Source organism: Trachemys scripta, chromosome 1, assembly GCF_013100865.1.
Source record: "Trachemys scripta elegans isolate TJP31775 chromosome 1, CAS_Tse_1.0, whole genome shotgun sequence".
NCBI lineage: Eukaryota > Metazoa > Chordata > Testudines > Emydidae > Trachemys > Trachemys scripta.
The window spans coordinates 71,564,056-71,577,081 of record NC_048298.1 but is presented as its reverse complement, the minus strand read 5'-3'; the positions used below and the strand labels follow the sequence as shown (position 1 = coordinate 71,577,081).

Below are 13,026 nucleotides of genomic sequence, written 5' to 3'. Positions count from 1 at the left end.
ATATCTGGAACTGGTTTTGAAGAGACTTGGTGCATGGTAACCGTCTTCTTCATGCTTATTGCTAGCCCAAAGATTTTGCATGAATCAGAGAACTTGGTAATAAGATATTGTAGGGCATCAACACTGTGAGCCACAAGGGCTGCATCATCTGCAAACAACAGGTCCCTTGTGATGGTCTCTTTCACCTTTGTCTTGGCTCTGAACCTTGCAATGTTACACCTCCATCATGTCTAGTGCTAAGATAGACATCCTGTCGAACATCATGGGACGCATGTTGAAGCAGGAATGAGAAGTAAAAAAGTATTAAATAATGTAGGAGCCAGTATGCACCCCTACTTCACTCCATTGTTGATGTTAAATGAGTCAGGCTCTTGGTTTTTGTACATTACAGTTGCTTTCATGCAATTGTATAAGGATTTCACAAGATTTAGCAATAGAGGTGGACAACCAAGCTGTGATGGGTTGGATCATAGAAACTCCCTTGGGAACTGCCAACCGATGTGCCACGACTCTTCTGCCCCTGCTTTCCCTGCCAGCTTGAGACTCCAGCACCCTGTCCTGTTGAGCCAGACATGCCAGTCTGCTCCAACACTGACCCAAGGTCTGAACCACATGCCCCAAAGCTGCAGACTTAACTGAAAGCAGCTTACAGAAGTGTTCCTGTCTTTAACACTCAGATGCCCAACTCCCAATGGGGTCCAAACCCCAAATAAATCCGTTTTACCCTGTATAAAGTTTATACAGAGTAAACTCATAAATTGTTCGCCCTCTATAACACTGATAGAGAAATATGCACAGCTCTTTGCCCCCCCCCCCCACACACACAGCTCCCACCCAGGTATTAATACATACTCTGGGTTAATTAATAAGTAAAAAATGATTTTATTAAATACAGAAAGTAAGATTTAAGTGGTTCCAAGTAGTAATAGACAGAACAAAGTGAATTACCAAACAAAATAAAATAAAACATGCAAGTCTAAGCCTAGTAGAGTAATAAAACTGAATACAGATGGGATCGCACCCTCAGAGATGTTTCAATATGTTTCTTTCACAGACTGGATGCCTTCCTAGTCTGGGCACAATCCTTTCCCCCTGGTACAGCCCTTGTTCTAGCTCAGGTGGTAGCTAGGGGATTTCTCATGATGGCCGCCCCCTTTGTTCTCTTCCACGCACTTATATATCTTTTGCATAAGGCGGGAATCCTTTGTCCCTCTCTGGGTTCCCACCCTCTCCTTCTCAATGGAAAAGCACCATGATCACATGTCACTGTAAGACTTAATTACCCACTTGCCAGCACACACGTATACAGGAAAACTTGCAAGTAAAATAGAGCCATCTACAGTCTATTGTCCTGGTTAATGGGAGCCATCAAGATTCCAAACCATTAATGGCCCACACTTTGCATAATTACAATAGGCCCTCAGAGTTATATTTCATATTTCTAGTTTCAGATACAAGAGTGATACATTTATACAAATAAGATGACCACACTCGGTAGATTATAAATTTTGTAATGATACCTTACAAGAGACCTTTTGCATGAAGCATTTTTTAGTTACATTATGTTCACACTCATCAGCATACTTTCATAAAATCATATAGAGTGCAACGTCACACCAGCATCTTCAGACCAACTAACCATGTCAAAGGTTTTTGTTAAATCTATAAAAGCCATGTACAGTGGACTACGCTTCTCTCTGCACTTTTCCTGCAGTTGTCTTCCAGAGAAGATCATGTCTATGCTGGGCCTTCCCAAGCAGAGGCCACATTGGCTCTCAGGATAGATTATTCTCAGCTAACGTTTGAAGTCTAGGTAAAAGAATACAGCTTAAGATTTTTCTCATGATGTTAAGAAGAGATATTCCTCTGTGGCTTTCACAGTCACTTCTGTCTCCTTTGTTTTTGTAGAGTTGGATGAAACAAGCATCTTTAAAATCTTGAGGAACAGTTTCGTCCTTCCAACAGAGTAGTAATACCTTGTGTAATCTTAGCCTTCTAGCAAACAAGCTTCCCCACATCATACAGCCAAAGTACCTTTTTTCTGCTAGAGAAGGATTTATCTCTGGATGTAAGAGGACAGTCCTGTCTCCATGTCAATCCTGTCTCTGATCTCTCTGGAGAAACTGTTAATACCGCAGTTGTGTTTTTTCCTACTAGGAATTCCAACTAAGATCACCCAGACTCTGATTCTGCACTCCATGCTCACTGGAGATGCAGTTAATGGTCCTATGTCACTGAACAGCCATCAAGTGGTTACATTTTAACAATACCAGTTGCTCTCACTTTCCGACTAATGTGGTGTTGCTAAAATTTAGGCTAATGCCTCATTCTTCTAGGCAACAATTTATTTTAGTTCAAAATAAATGATCCTGTAGTGAAAGTGAACATCTGTTGAAATCTATTTATATACTACATATCTGGAATGGGGAAGGGAGGATTACATTAATATTCTTCTAATAGTATTACAGATTTTACAGATATTACAGATTATTGAAATGGGTTACCTAGGGAGGTGGTGGAATCACCATCCTTAGAGGTTTTTAAGGCCTGTTTGACAAAGCCTTGGCTGAGATGATTTAGTTGGTGTTGGTTCTGCTTTGAGCAGGGGATTGGACTGGATGACCTCCTGAGGTCTCTTTCAACCCTAATATGCTATGATTCTATGATTTTAGCATAAATGTGATTTTCTGAATGATTTCCTTCATTTTGGAAATCAGTCATACTTTTACTTAGATAGCTTTCATCTCTAAAGATTAAAGCCATTATTTTCTTGGGCAACATTCTTCCACTGAGCTGAAGGAAATATTTTTAGGGATAAAAATCATATTTTGTTTCTTGAAAACTAATTATTAACCTTGCTGTGAACCTTTTAAGGAAGATGGTCACAAGCTGATTGTAAGCTTTTTTTTCCAGTTTGAAAGGAGTTAAAATTTAAATATGGAGGCATATTTTTCATGTGCATTCTAGATAGCGTAACTGTCTTGACTACTACAGAAATGCAAGTAGTCAGATAAGATTTTCCTTTCACTGTTGTTATTTATAACATATATATTATTTTAAAAAAATCCTTCTGTGTAGGAGTAACAATTTACTTTTCTTAACCATTCTCTTTTCTCCATTCAAATTAGTACAATGAGAGATGACAGATGCAACAGTATATTTGCCACCTGCTAAAACAAACACAAAGATTATCTACCCTTTCCCCTTAACTGCTTTCTGTCTGTGTGTCAGTCTTCAGACTGCCAGTTCCAGAGAGCACAGACCATTGCTTCCTGAATGCCTGGAAGGCTACTAGCACATCTTTAGGAGATACCATAAACAAACAAACAAACAAGTAATAAAGTGTTGTACTTTGATACTGACGAAGTATCGTCACTACAATATTTGTAACATTACATTTCACTTCTCTAATGTTATCATGCCAAGTGCATCCTTTTGCGAAGGCCAAAATGTGGCCAAATCTTCATGACTGTTTGAGAATTCTCAGAGGGTGCATGGAGACTTCACTCCCCTTATTTCCCACTATGAGCAGCAACTGTGATGGGTCTGGGAGGTACAAGCACTGCCCTAGGTTAGTTCTGTCACGGGTACTAACCTCCTGAAAAGAGTCAAGGAAGGGGAACATAGTCTGTGGCCCCCTCCCCTCGCCCCCCCCACAGTCCCCACAAGCCAGCAAAACTGATGTTGGGCAGGAAGGGAATGCTGCATTGCTTCAGTGAGTGGCAGTGTTCCCACTCTAGCATGCACACACACACAGGAAAACTAGGAAGAATTCTGACTGTCAGCCACAATTCTTCCATTGTTGTCCTGGAGCTTAGACCATCCTCATCCCCAGCCCTGCAATGCAGCCAATGGTTTAAAAGCCAGAGTCATGCCCCAAACGCACTTGTGGAAGCCAAGGTTCTTAGGCTGTATCAGTTGTATTAGTTTAAACTATTAACATAGTACCAGAGATGTAGCATTCCAATCATAACCATAAACCTTTATATCATTGGGAAGTTGACTAACATTATCATAATGTAGAGCATGTCTTAATAAGCAGATTGATTCATCTTCCTTTTCATTCATGATCGCATAACACTGTCATGGCAACAATTGCTTACATAGAAAAGTAATACTACAAAAGTGTTTAGGGTGGGATATGCAAAAATGATTAATGTTGAGCCGACTCTGCTGATTGACTTCATTGGAGCTCTGCCAATTCGCACCAGCTGCGGATCTGGGCTGTTGTGGTTTGTTATTTAATTCTTTAATATAAAAAGGGTCAAGATTTATTTCCTTTATTACCCCCACCATATGTTTAGAAAATGTTCACTGAATTGTGTCCCCAATGTAGTTTCTCTTGCAAGGCTTAATGAATTAATGTCAATAAAGGTCTGAGACCCTAGAATGAAAGGCACTGTGTTATCATTACTGTTATTTGAATTTACTTATTGTCTCTGCCTCAATCCTTTTTCAGATCTCACCTTGACACATCAGCAGAACTGAGGTATTCTGTGGGTTCCTTGGTTGATAGTCAATCTGACTACAGGTCAACTAAAGTGATAAGGCGACCCAGAAGAGGTCGTATGGGGGTCCGGAGAGATGAACCAAAGGTTAACCATTTAATTGTTTTCACTTGTGAAACACTGCAAGCTTTTTTGCATGCATTATTACAATGTATTCCTAAACAATGACAGCATTAAACACTGGCATACATAATGCACCGCAAAAGTGCCTTAGCTAACTAGTTTGCTGACAGCTTATAGGAGATCTTCTTTTAATTGCATATGGTATTAATAGCTCATGTTAACAATTAAAATCCCCACACTGGGATATGACAGTATACCTCAGTGTTTGTAGAAGATACTCGATGGGGTTACAAATTGTGAAGTTTTCTCAGCAAACAATAGGATTTTTCCATACAAATCTACAAGTACATCCACTGCTGTATAGCAGCCAACACGAATAGCGCAGAGGGAGATATTCAAGTTCAGTGGGAGTTGGAAACCTAACTGGACACCTTTGAAAATCTCTTCCTTAGTTAATGCTGAACTGCAGTAGAAACTATATGAAAGAACTTTACAGCATCTTTATTCTCATCAAATAAATCTATCATTCTTAATGTTTTTACAAATAAGAAAGGGATTAATAATGACAGAGCCAGTATTTTAAAATGTTAATGCTTCATCTTTTCCATTTTCCAGCAAGCTATTTTTTAAATAGTTTCTCAGGCTAAACTATATGCATTATGTACATTTTTGCTTAGGTGAAATCTCTTGGGGATCATGAGTGGAACAGAACTCAGCAGATTGGAGTTTTGAGCAGCCACCCATTTGAAAGTGACACCGAAATGTCTGATATTGATGACGATGATAGAGAAACTATTTTTAGCTCCATGGATCTTCTGTCACCAAGTGGGCATTCAGATGCCCAGACTCTGGCCATGATGCTTCAGGAGCAACTAGATGCAATCAACAAAGAAATAAGGTACCTAACATCAACCAACTGCAATGTGTTTTCTGGTCATAGATCAATCTTCCCCATTTTGCTCAGGATCAGTTTCCATAGACTGCAGTGGGAGCCCCACTCATGCATTTCAGGGCAATAATTGGGGAATGTATGTGTTTATGTATAAGAATATGTACTATAGTGGAAGTAATGATAGCAATTTCCTTTCTTAAACATGGAGCTTGCGAAGAACATGCCGGGGAAGAGAAATAATTAGCTCTGTAGAAGAAGCTATTTTAGGGTACACTAACACAGGGAAGCTTTCTGATAGACCTTTATTCAGAGGCCTTCTTTTCAAGATTTTTACATGCCCATCCTACATAACTCCATTCTACCATTAATGAACTGTTATCCTGAAGATTTGAATTCAGTGATATGCATGGTTCCTGCTGTTAGTTACACCTGTAATACACCTCATATGGGTCTGGGTTACTAAGTATGCTATGAAAGCAGGAAGGAATTCAGTATGAGATTCATATTCCAGACCGAGTTATAGGGCTCAAAGACAAGGAAAAAAACCTCAATGTATTAAACTGCACTAATTTCATCTGGAATTATTGAGAGGCAATAAACATTGAACCCAAGGATGCTATTTTAATAGACACTTTTCACAGCAGAACCACAGTTTACCTCTTTTGTCAAAAAGGTAGGTTTAAAAAGATTGTGTGATAAATTGATCATGTTTTCTTCAGAACATCCATTTATTACCTCCCAGTTCCGAGGAAAGAGATGAAAGAGGTGTCATTAATGCATCAATGTCCAGGTCATACCAATAGGTTACCATACTATTTAGTAATCAGATGGAGAGTAGTTTGAAATATCCCCTTTACCTTGTGCTAGTTTTTCCTCAAGTCTTTCTCTTTGTGTAAGGTAGCCTTGAAAGAATAGAGCCCAGTGTAATATATACTCTTGAGCATGTTTTAAAATGACATTAAAAACTTTTCCATTCTAGGGTGGGTTGAGGCCGCTTATTTTTCACTGTAGGTTTATAGTTGAGTATTTGGGACTCCCAACATGTTTCCATTTGATTCATATAGAATTTTGCTTCAATTTTCTAAAATCTGTTTCACGGCATTTCTGTCAAGATAAAAGGCCAATGGAAAATTTTGCTGTTGGAAGGTTTAAATCTTGCTAAAATAGCATATTCCTAATATAGGGGAAAAAAGGAATTTTATTCATGTTTTCTTTTATTACAAGGAAATCAGGACCCTGACTAGTCAGAAGGTTATAAGTTAAACAAATATCTTAACTTTTTTTAAACATTAAAGTGTTGACCTTTTAAGAAGCAATTATCTGATATAGTGGGGGTTTGGAGAAGAGAACATATCTGTAGGTAATGTAGATAGATAGGATTTATGTCATGCTGAATCAGATCATTGATCCATCTAGTCTTGCATCTTGCCTCTAGCAATAACTAGTACTTGATGCTTTAGAGGAAAGCAAAAAAGAGAGAAAAAACATAACACACTTAGTTATTTTTGTAGTATTGTAGATTGACTGAGAGAAGAAAAATTTTTATCCCCCCCCCCCCACCCACACACACAGAAATTATCAGCCGATGTCCTGAAGCATGAGTGACTCTCATCAAAAAATTGGCTTGTAAAGATACCCCTATAACTAATGGTCAGATTAGCTACTTTCATATTCCCTTTTGTAAATTTCAGGGAAAGTTATTCAGTCAGGAGAGTCCACCAAGAAATAATCACCCTCTTAAGAACATAAGAACATAAGAATGGTCCTATTGGGTCAGACCAAGGGTCCATCTAACCGAGTATCCTGTCTTCCGACAGTGGCCAGTGCCAGGTGCCCCAGAGGAAATGAACAGAACAGGTAATCATCAAATGATCCATTCCCTTTCACTCATTCCCAGCTTCTGGAAGAGACTAGGAACACCATTCCTGCCTATCCTGGCTAATAGCCATTAATGGACCTATCTTCCATTAATTTATCTAGTTCTTTTTTGAATCCTGTTATGGTTCTTGGCCTTCACAGCATCCTCTGGCAAGGATTTGGTTGTGTTGACTGGGTTGACTGTGCATTGTATGAAGAAATACTTCCTTTTATTTGTTTTAAACCTGCTGCCTATTAATTTCATTTGGTGACCCCTAGTTCTCGTGTTATGAGAAGTAGTAAACAACACTTCATAGATTCATAGATTCTAGGACTGGAAGGGACCTTGAGAGGTCATCGAGTCCAGTCCCCTGCCCTCATGGCAGGACCAAATACTGTCTAGACCATCCTGGATAGACATTTATCTAACCTACTCTTAAATATCTCCAGAGATAGAGATTCCATAACCTCCCTAGGCAGTTTATTCCAGTGTTTAACCACCCTGACAATTAGGAACTTTTTCCTAATGTCCAACCTAAACCTCCCTTGCTGCAGTTTAAGCCCCTTGCTTCTTGTTCTATCCTTAGAGACTAAGGTGAACAAGTTTTCTCCCTCCTCCTTATGACACCCTTTTAGATACCTGAAAACTGCTATCATGTCCCCTCTCAGTCTTCTCTTTTCCAAACTAAACAAACCCAATTCTTTCAGCCTTCCTTCATAGGTCGTGTTCTCAAGACCTTTAATCATTCTTGTTGCTCTTCTCTGGACCCTCTCCAATTTCTCCACATCTTTCTTGAAATGTGTTGCCCAGAACTGGACACAATACTCCAGTTGAGGCCTAACCAGCACAGAATAGAGCAGAAGAATGACTTCTCGTGTCTTGCTCACAACACACCTGTTAATGCATCCCAGAATCATGTTTGCTTTTTTTGCAACAGCATCACACTGTTGACTCATATTTAGCTTGTGGTCCACTATAACCCCTAGATCCCTTTCTGCTGTACTCCTTCCTAGACAGTCTCTTCCCATTCTGTATGTGTGAAACTGATTGTTCCTTCCTAAGTGGAGCACTTTGCATTTGTCTTTGTTAAACTTCATCTTGTTTACCTCAGACCATTTCTCCAATTTGTCCAGGTCATTTTGAATTATGACCCTATCCTCCAAATCAGTTGCAATCCCTCCCAGTTTGGTATCAGCTGATAACTTAATAAGCGTACTTTCTATGCCAATATCTAAGTTGTTGATGAAGATATTGAACAGAGCCGGTCCCAAAACAGACCCCTGCGGAACTCCACTTGTTATACCTTTCAAGCAGGATTGGGAACATTAATAACTACTCTCTGAGTATGGTTATCCAGCCAGTTATGCACCCATCTTATAGTCTAAGTTGTATTTGCCTAATTTATCGATAAGAATATCATGTGAGACCGTATCAAATGCCTTACTAAAGTCTAGGTATTCCACATCCACCGTTTCTCCCTTATCCACAAGACTCGTTATCCTATCAAAGAAAGCTATCAGATTGGTTTGACATGATTTGTTCTTTACAAATCCATGCTGGCTATTCCCTATCACCTTACCACCTTCCAAGTGTTTGCAGCTGATTTCCTTAATTACTTGCTCCATTATCTTCCCTGGCACAGAAGTTAAACTAACTGGTCTGTAGTTTCCTGGGTTGTTTTTATTTCCCTTTTTATAGATAGGCACTATATTTGCCCTTTTCCAGTCTTCTGGAATCTCTCCTGTCTCCCATGATTTTCCAAAGATAATAGCTAGAGGCTCAGATACCTCCTCTATTAGCTCCTTGAGTATTCTAGGATGCATTTCATTAGGCCCTGGTGACTTGCAGGCATCTAATTTTTCTAAGTGATTTTTAACTTGTTCTTTTTTTATTTTATCTTCTAAACCTACCCCTTCTAAACCTTCCTTATCTACTTTCTCTATACCAGTCATGATTTTATAGACCTCAATCATTACTCCCCTTACATGCCTCTTTTCCAAGCTGAAAAGTCCCAGTCTTATAAATCTCTCCTCATATGGAAGCTGTTCCATACCCCTAATCATTGTTGTTGCCCTTTTCTGAACTTTTTCCAATTCCAGTATATCTTTTTTTTGAGTTAGGGCGACCACATCTGCACACAGCATTCCAGATGTGGGCGTACCATGGATTTATATAGAGACAATGTGATATTTTCTGTCCTATTATCTATCCCTTTCTTAATTATTCCCAGCATTCTGTTTGCTTTTTTGACTGGCGCTGCACATTGAGTGGATGTTTTCAGAGAACTCTCCACAGTGACTCCAAGATCTCTTTCTTGAGTGGTAACAGCTAATTTAAACCCTATCATATTATATGTATTGTTGGGATTATGCTTTCCAATATGCATTACTTTGCATTTATCAACAGTAAATTTCATCTGCCATTTTGTTGCCCAGTCACCCAGTTTTGAGAGATCCTTTTGTGGCTCTTCGCAGTCTGCCTGGGTCTTAACTATCTTTAGTAATTTTGTATCATTTGCAAATTTTGCCACCTAACTGTTTACCCCTTTTTCCAGATCATTTATGAATATGTTGAATAGGACTGGTCCCAGAACAGACCCCTGGGGGACACCACTATTTATCCTTCTCTATTCTGAAAACTGACCATTTATACCTACCCTTTGTTTCCTATCTTTTAACCAGTTACCAATCCATGAGAGCACCTTCCCTCTTATCCCATGGCAGCTTACTTTGCGTAAGCCTTTGGAGAGGGACCTTGTCAAAGGCTTTCTGAAAATCTAAGTACACTATATCCACTGGATCCCCTTGGTCCACATGGTTGTTGACCCCCTCAAAGAATTCTAGTAGATTGATGAGCATGATTTCCCTTTACTAAAACCATGTTGTCTCTTCCTCAACAAATTATGTTCATCTATATGTCTGGCAATATTGTTCTTTATCATATTTTCAACCAGTTTGCCCAGTACTGAAGTCAGGCTTACAGGCCTGTAATTGCCAGGATCACCTCTGGAGCCCTTTTTAAAAATTGACTTCACATTAGCTATCCTCCAGTCATCTGGTACAGAAGCTGATTTAAATGATAGGTTACAGACTACAATTAGTAGTTCTGCAATTTCACATTTGAGTTCCTTCAGAACTCTTGGGTGAATACCATCTGGTCCTGGTGACTTATTACTATTTAGTTTATCAATTTGTTCCAAAACCTCCTCTAATGACACCTCAATCTGGGACAGTTCCTCAGATTTGTCACCTAAAAAGTGCATCCGAAGAAGTGGACTGTAGTCCACGAAAGCTTATGCTCTAATAAATTTGTTAGTCTCTAAGGTGCCACAAGTACTCCTGTTCTTCTTTTTTCACCTAAAAAGAATGGCTCAGGTTTGGGAATGTCCCTCACATCCTCAGCTGTGAAGACCGATGCAAAGTATTAATTTAGTTTTTCCACAATGGCCTTATTGTCCTTGAGTGCTCCCTTTAGCACCTCGATCATCCAGTGGCCCCTGGCAGGCTTCCTGCTCCTCATGTACTTTAAAAAAATTGCTATTACTTTTTGAGTCTCTGGCTAACTGTTCCTCAAATTCTTTTTTGGCCTTCCTAATTGTATTTTTACACTTCATTTGCCAGTGTTTATGCTCCTTTCTATTTTCCTCACTAGGATTTAACTTCCACTTTTTAAAGGATGCCCTTTTTCCTCTCACTGCTTCTTTTACTTTGTTGTTTAGCCATGGTTCTCTTACTGTTTTTTTAATTTGGGGTATATATTTAAGTTGAGCCTCTATTATGGTGTCTTTAAAAAGTTTCCACTTTTCTGTTTAACCTCCTTATTTTTGTACAGTTCCCCTTTCTGAAATTAAATGCTACAGTGTTGGGTTGCTGTGGTGTTTTTCCTGCCACAGGGATATTAAATTTAATTATATTATGGTCACTATTGCCAACTGGTCCAGCTATATTCACCTCTTGGACCAGATCCTGTGCTCCACTTAGGACTAAATCAAGAATTGGGTTCCAGGACCAGCTGCTCTAAGAAGCAGTCATTTAAAGTGTCAAGAAACTTTATCGCTGCATCCCGTCCTGAGGTGACATGTACTCAATCAATATGGGAATAATTGAAATCCCCCATTATTATTATTGAGTTTTTTATTTTAATAGCCTCTCTAATCTGCCTGAGCATTTCACAGTCACTATAACCATCCTGGTCAGGTGATTGGTAATATATCCCTACTGCTATATTCTCAGATAAGATGATTTTTATTCATGCAATATGTCTTATGTAAGAGGGTGATCATCTGTTTTATCCAAACTGAACTAAAATTTAGATTTATTAATAACATGGAAAAGATTATTTTAATTCCCAGAATATGATCTACATTAGATCTTTCGTCAGATATCAGTTCAGAAAATACTGTAGACCTTTTATGGCAATTCTTAAATGGATTTCAGGCAAGAAGATTGATCTCAGCAAGGGACCTTTTAGCTTCTTTTATACTTTAGGCATTATGGCTCCTTTCATTTAATGTCTCTATTTTCACATTTCACTCTAAATCCTCAGCCCACCATCTTTCAGGGTCACATATTACTGCAATTCAGAACTGGATATTTTTCACCCCATGAATATATATTTATGGGTCATAGGAAAGTAAATGGAAGCAGTATGTTGTTTATAAACTATTATTAAAGAACACAGTGGGAGCAACCTAGGGCAGTATTTGGGCCCTGTGCATGAACATCAGAGTGGTTCACAGTAAGAGAGTCATTTTACCATGAGAATGAATAAATGCCGCATCCCATTTTCCAGTGAAACGAAATGCAACAACCTTCATAGACAAATATTTCTTACTCGTTAGTTTGTGGGGATAAAACAGACAATTTGGTTTGAGTGTTTTCTCTTGTTTTATTAGTATGGATTATTTTTAAAAGACCTTTCTAAAGGTCCTGTGTATTCATTTAGTTTCAAATTCATATTCATACCTTCGCCACAGAAAATCACATAGATCCATAAATTTCCTATTATATGGTGGAAGAAGCCACTGCATAGTTAAGGATGAAGCTAGTGTCTCATTATAAATTCAATTTTTCAAGAATCGCTGTCCTATCTTTCCCATAAAGAAACAAACCCTCCTAAAATTTCACAAACCACATATTATCCCAGGGTAGGTGTTTTTTTTCCTGACTAGTTTGGAAAAAAAATAGAAACAGGGGTTTTACAATTCTGGTGATTAAAAAGGTTCTTTGTCAGATTTTTTTTTTAAATAATTTTCAAACTTATTCTTGGCTTGACTTACAAACTGCATTTGTTTTGTTTCATTGGCCTAATTTGAGGGGAAGTACCCCTTAGTTTTGGTTTTCTGGAGAGGGAGGGCAAATGAAGGAATTACAAGGACATATCAAATACAGATCCAGTGAATGGGCATACTTATGCCCCACTAAGGTAGGCAGCAGAGAGATTAAATAGGGGCTCATTAGAGCAAGGATGTAAAGGAGAGGCAATAGGGAGGAAGCTTTCTCTTTTCCTCTCTTCCCAGCCTGAGGAGGAAATAGGTATAGGAAGCTCCCAGGCTCAGACAAGGAACAGTGGAACAGAGAAACTGACAATCTTGCTCACACAGAGTAACTAGCCTGTTTTCAAGAGACATCATAAATGGATGTTTGGCTTTCCCTCCATCTGAAGCCAGCCATCCCTTTGTCTGTTTCTTTTTCTTTTTTTGACAA

The 13,026-nt window shown here is 38.8% G+C and overlaps 1 protein-coding gene across 7 annotated transcripts in view; it reads left to right on the top strand.

The window, feature by feature from the left end:
- Positions 1 to 13,026, top strand: part of PPFIA2 (PTPRF interacting protein alpha 2) — a 634,690-nt gene that overhangs the window by 530,365 nt on the left and 91,299 nt on the right. For all 7 annotated transcript variants that reach the window (XM_034772198.1, XM_034772232.1, XM_034772206.1 and 4 more), the window contains 2 exons: positions 4,460 to 4,595; positions 5,249 to 5,469. In XM_034772198.1, the coding sequence (XP_034628089.1) occupies positions 4,460 to 4,595; positions 5,249 to 5,469 (357 nt within the window). The remainder of the gene's footprint in view (positions 1 to 4,459; positions 4,596 to 5,248; positions 5,470 to 13,026) is intronic.